At 27.7% G+C, this 5,340-nt stretch overlaps 1 protein-coding gene across 1 annotated transcript; it reads left to right on the top strand.

The window, feature by feature from the left end:
- Positions 1-254: 254 nt before the first annotated feature.
- Positions 255-4,776, top strand: LOC105622696 (odorant receptor 4-like). The gene is made up of 6 exons (XM_012204112.1): positions 255-270; positions 798-1,073; positions 1,448-1,882; positions 3,431-3,501; positions 4,131-4,286; positions 4,708-4,776. The coding sequence occupies exons 1-6, from the start codon at positions 255-257 to the stop codon at positions 4,774-4,776; spliced, it is 1,023 nt and encodes a 340-aa protein (XP_012059502.1).
- Positions 4,777-5,340: the final 564 nt, after the last annotated feature.

Here is a 5,340-nt window from a genome sequence, read left to right as displayed (position 1 = left end):
ATATATATATATATATATATATATATATATATATATATATATATTTATATATATATATATATATAATATATTCGGAAGTATCACTAAGTGTTCAATACGAAGTAGCAACTTACTCTGGCTTGACTTTAGGGTCTTTTATGGAGGGTAGATCACTTTCTGCATCGGAGCATGCGTAATCTTTAGGGAAGGGATGGAAAAAAGTCGATCGTAAAAATGTTTCAGTCATTGCATCGTTGACATCCGTATAAGTATCGATGGATGCTGATCGAGGTATGCACGGATAGAGATGCTCATGTGCTCACGTGAAAAGTAGATAATAAAATTGTTATCGAGATATAATTCCTATCTAAATCTCACAAGTTAGAGAAGAGAAAGAGTTAGAGAAGAGAATGCAAAGCCATTTAAAAAACTTATTACACATATATTTGTGAAATATATGTGCACTGCTAATTGCTGAGTGTTTAAAATAATTAAGAAAATATTCCAAGTAGAACAATAAATCGCGATAACATCATTTTGACATTAAGATGAATCGTGACTGATCGAAAAATGATTTAATAATTGTTTCAGAATTATTTCAACGTCATGTTGATGTCATGATGTTGATTTGTAGATTCAGTAGACTGTTTTGCTTGGAATGTATCCTTTTTCATAATTGGAAGCAAAATACTTTGGAAGTAAAATTATATTATAAATCGCGTTGACGTTCTTTTGCGCTAATTTTAGCACAATGAGTATCAAATAATGATCGAATTTCTTCATTCGTTAATTTTTGAAGCAAAATTCGATCTGCATAGACTTGAATTTCGCGATCGGATGGAATCGATTCAATTTGAGCCTCGTCGGCATTTGGCCCGATCCATTACAAAATCCTAAACAAAAGAGCGGACTCTCTCGATGTCGCTTTATAATAGCCAGTTTCTTCATGCTGGGCTTTGTGTGTATACCACAATCGGCGAATTTAGTATTCATTTGGGGTAACGTGGATATGATGACCGAAAACCTGGCGACCGCTAATATCCCAGTCGCGAATTCTTTCATGAAAGCATTCACCATCTGGCGTAAAAGGAAAGGTACAAAGCACAAAGAACGTTAGAAATAGCAAAAAAATTAAAACTTTTTGAATAATAGAATTATCTCTTATAAATTTAACATTTTGAAGCTTTAAATTTTATTATAATACTAATCAGCTACTTAATAATTACTAGTTTATGAAACAACGACATAATGGCAATAACAAATGATTTATTATTATTTTTCTATTATCTATTTTTAATTATTTTATAATCGTTTTGTACAGCAATTTCGTTTCGGCATTTTGCGTGATTATGTCCAATAAAGATATAATTCAGCGAAATCCCAGCGAAATATTTAGTGATAAAATAAAATTAGATCGACTTACATGAATTTTCATTCAAAAATTCAAAAAGATAATATTTGTTTAAAGTTTTGAAGCTGTTGGTCAACTTCTTCTATCAAGATTGGTATACACCAAAAACATCTGGAGAAAGAACAATTATGCTGAAGAATGCTAAACTTATGAGAAAGATATCCATATGGTGCACAATACTAACCCAGACCTTGCTAATCATTTATATCGTTCTAAAGATTTCGGCGATTATATTTTCACCTGATGACTCATCTCGTCCCATGATTTATACGGCCTATTTTCCTTTCGACGTTATCAAAAGTCCAATTTTTGAATTGATTTGTGCATGCCAGATTTTATCTGCTTTTAGCGGAACAGTTGCTTATACCGGTAGCGACAGTTTCATTTCCATGCTAGTGATCCATGTCTGCGGTCAATTCGAAAACTTGCGCGAGAGGCTCAAAAATCTTGTTAACGATCCGAATGGAATAAAAACGTCTCAAGAGTTCAAGAGTGAATTGAGACAAATTGTAATGAGACATGAACATTTAAACTGGTTTGTATAATTCATGAAAATAAAAAACTTTTATACATTTTCTGCTATAGAACGCAAGATTGCCTCGTATAAAATAAGTTCACGTATAAAAATACATTTTTTTATATCTGCAATAGATAATTGTTTAATATTAAAGTTATTAGGGCAGTCAAATGAAATATAGCGGATAAAAAAATTCAGATATCAAAATAAACTAATAACAATGAACTTTTAACAATTGCCATAGTTGGCAAAACACTTCTTCTATGTGAAACCAGACGAGTTTGTAAAATTCCTTGGGCTTATACGATCGAATCCACTCACAAACAGTTTCGTGCCATGCTGCGTCCAACGGAAATTTCTTTCAGATTTTTCATCAGTACTCGATTCTCTAATTTCTAACGACGATTTGATATCAGTATGTTATCGTTGCACAGCTTTTTCACTACAATATCTGCGCAACGATACAAGGACCGATACTGTCGTTAAAAATTATAGACTCGGGATACAGGTCTCCAAAGATATGGAAGTCGCATAGTGTCCACAGTTTCCGGTGAGAAATACTGGAGCACCCGGCCTACAATTCAAACTTGTTGCCATGTAATTTTCACATCTTTGGAAACTCGAAGAAGAATCTGAAAAGCAAAAAATTTTCGTCAGTGTGCAGGAGACTGTTTGCGAATATAATAAATATGATTCTAGCCCAAGAGTTTATGAACATGGAATCGTCGTCTGGTTTTACAATGGAAGAAGTGCCAGTTACAATGATTACTACAATAACATGTTAGATGATTTCATTCTAAATTTTTCATCCGATATATTTCATTTGACTGCTCTAATAATTTCAAAATTAATTATTTAAAGTAATAAATTTGTTTTCAAATTTGTTTCTCTGTTTACAAAATTATATAAAATACACATAATAAATTTCTAAGTTTAATTTATTAAAATCAATTAAATTCAATTATATTCAACTTGAAAAATAATTATCTATCATGCCATCGTGCTATGTCACCGAATAAAGAACATTTGGTAAAAAAGGCTTATAATATTTTATCTAACGTAAAATGATCTACTTAACATGAAATTGTTTATGCAAATGTAATTTGCAAAATTCTATGTATATTTAGCATTGTCATAATTCAATATAAATCGATAAAAATGCAAATCATATATGTCAAGGTTTGCAAAAACAATTGAGGATTCCTTTAACATGATAATGCTAATACAGATGCTTTCTTGTACTATTCAATTATGCTTTCAAGGATTCCAGGTTTTTAGGGTGAGTGATGGAAAATAGCATTTTATCAGATATTGTTTACGCATTTATTTTCATTCTAATCAATTAAAAATATAATATTAACATTTTGTTAATATTATATTTGTTTGCTATTACGTTGCTGCGCACAAATCCTTCCAATTAATTCAGAAAATATAAAAATATGTGTAATAAAAATAAGGAATATTTCAGATAATAATAAAAAAAGAAGAAAACGAATCGATGACCTTCCAATTGATTTTTCTAGGCATTTTCGTAGGATTTATTCTAGTTCACTTGTATATTTATTGTTACGTCGGTGAAATGCTGCTTGTTCAAGTAAGATTTATAAATATATGTACATAATATGCTTTCACACGTGCCAAAAAGTTTGCTTCAGAAGTGCCAAAAAGTTTGCGGGTTATAGTTGTGTCATAATCCATTGCTAATGCCATTAATGACAATCTTTGACACTTCTGAATGTATATTACATATCTATTGCATTTCCTCATTTCTTCGAAATAACAAACAAATTAATACTATTTATCGTTATTTTAACGTTATTTTGACAGTAAAGACGCTAAAAATACATTAAAATGACGACAAATAACCTCAGTTTGTTTGCTGATAGTAGTAGAATAAGAATTTATTGCAAATATTAAACATACATATACAATATATGCACGCATTATATTTTAATTTATAAAACGAAAAAAAATACGAAGTTAATTGATTTTTTGTTGATAAATGCCATAATTATTGTTTATGAATAAAAAAAATCAATCATTATTTTCGATTTTTTTTCGTTTTATAAATTAAAATATAACTGCTTGAAAGAATAATATGTCACACATTTTAATCGACTAGTAAATTGAGAAGAAATATATTTACTGTAGAAAATAATAATAGTACATTAAAATTATTGTAACTTTAGATTAATTATTAAATATTAATTAATGACATTTAAGAGTACTGAGATAGGATTCTCTGCATACGAATCGAATTGGTTTAATGTGCCAGGAAAGGAAGCCAGAAATCTTCTGCTTATCATACATAGATCAACAGCTCCTCTTTCCTTAACTGCTGGGAAATTCAGTACATTTTCTTTACAGATGTTTAGTAAGGTAAAAATATTTATAAATAATTATTATTTATAAATAATTATTATTTTATAAATAATTATATTGTAAGTTATTTTATATATTTTATACATTTTATACATTTTATACATTTTTTACAATATGTCAATATCATAAAAAAATTCGTGATTAATTCATGAATTAATTGACTTATTAACTGATCGATCAATTGATCAATTAATCAATCAATTGATCTATTCACCCATTCATTTATAAATCAATCACGATATTTTCTTGATATTATCGATTACAAATATTGCAAAGGATTGATTGAGCAATCTTTGAACTGATTGATCTATTAATCAATAAAGTGATTGATTCATTGATTCTATGGATTAGTTTCACAATCGCATATGAATATGTTGTAAATATATTAAACTTTTTATTAAATGTCATTTTATTTCAGATTGTGAGAACTTCACTCGGTTATCTCTCAGTGTTACTTACGGTAACTGAACGGAAAGATAATTCATGATTAAAATTTGCTGTAATTAATAATTATTGTACAGTTGTATTGTTATCGTTAAATAATATAGAATCAATTGCAACATTCAGAATTCAGAATTTTACTTCTATTTTTAATAACAAATTGTCTGCATCATATTTTATAAGTGTACTTAAAAGAATCAATGTTTTTTAGATTTTAAAACAAGACTTAAATATCTTTTATTTTGACATATCTTTTATTAACATATGAATATTTAAATAAAATTAATTATTCAATTGAATAAAATAATAATAAGAAAATAAAAAGAGCTAAGAGTCATCGCTAGTTCTTAATTGCTAATATTTAATGTCTTGTAAAATATAATATTTAATATATTAATAATATATAAAATATTATATTTCACAAGACATGAAGTATTATATTTTTACAAGACTTTTTAGCTCTTTTTTACCTCTTATAAATAAATATTTTTTTAAGAATGAAAAGAAGATAAATTTTTTGTGAAAATGTTTGTAAGACAAATGTATATATATATATATATATATATATATATATATATATATATATACTACTACTACTATATAATAATAT

The sequence above is a fragment of the Atta cephalotes genome, assembly GCF_000143395.1.
Source record: "Atta cephalotes unplaced genomic scaffold scaffold00002, whole genome shotgun sequence".
NCBI classification, from domain to species: Eukaryota; Metazoa; Arthropoda; class Insecta; order Hymenoptera; family Formicidae; genus Atta; species Atta cephalotes.
This window is presented reverse-complemented; position numbering and strand designations above follow the sequence as displayed.

Bases quoted from the DNA above. Each gene is read 5' to 3' on its own strand.
- LOC105622696 (XM_012204112.1), top strand. The intron at 3,502-4,130 runs GTAAGATTTATA...ATGACATTTAAG, and splicing joins GTGAAATGCTGCTTGTTCAA to AGTACTGAGATAGGATTCTC. The intron at 4,287-4,707 runs GTAAAAATATTT...ATTTTATTTCAG, and splicing joins CTTTACAGATGTTTAGTAAG to ATTGTGAGAACTTCACTCGG.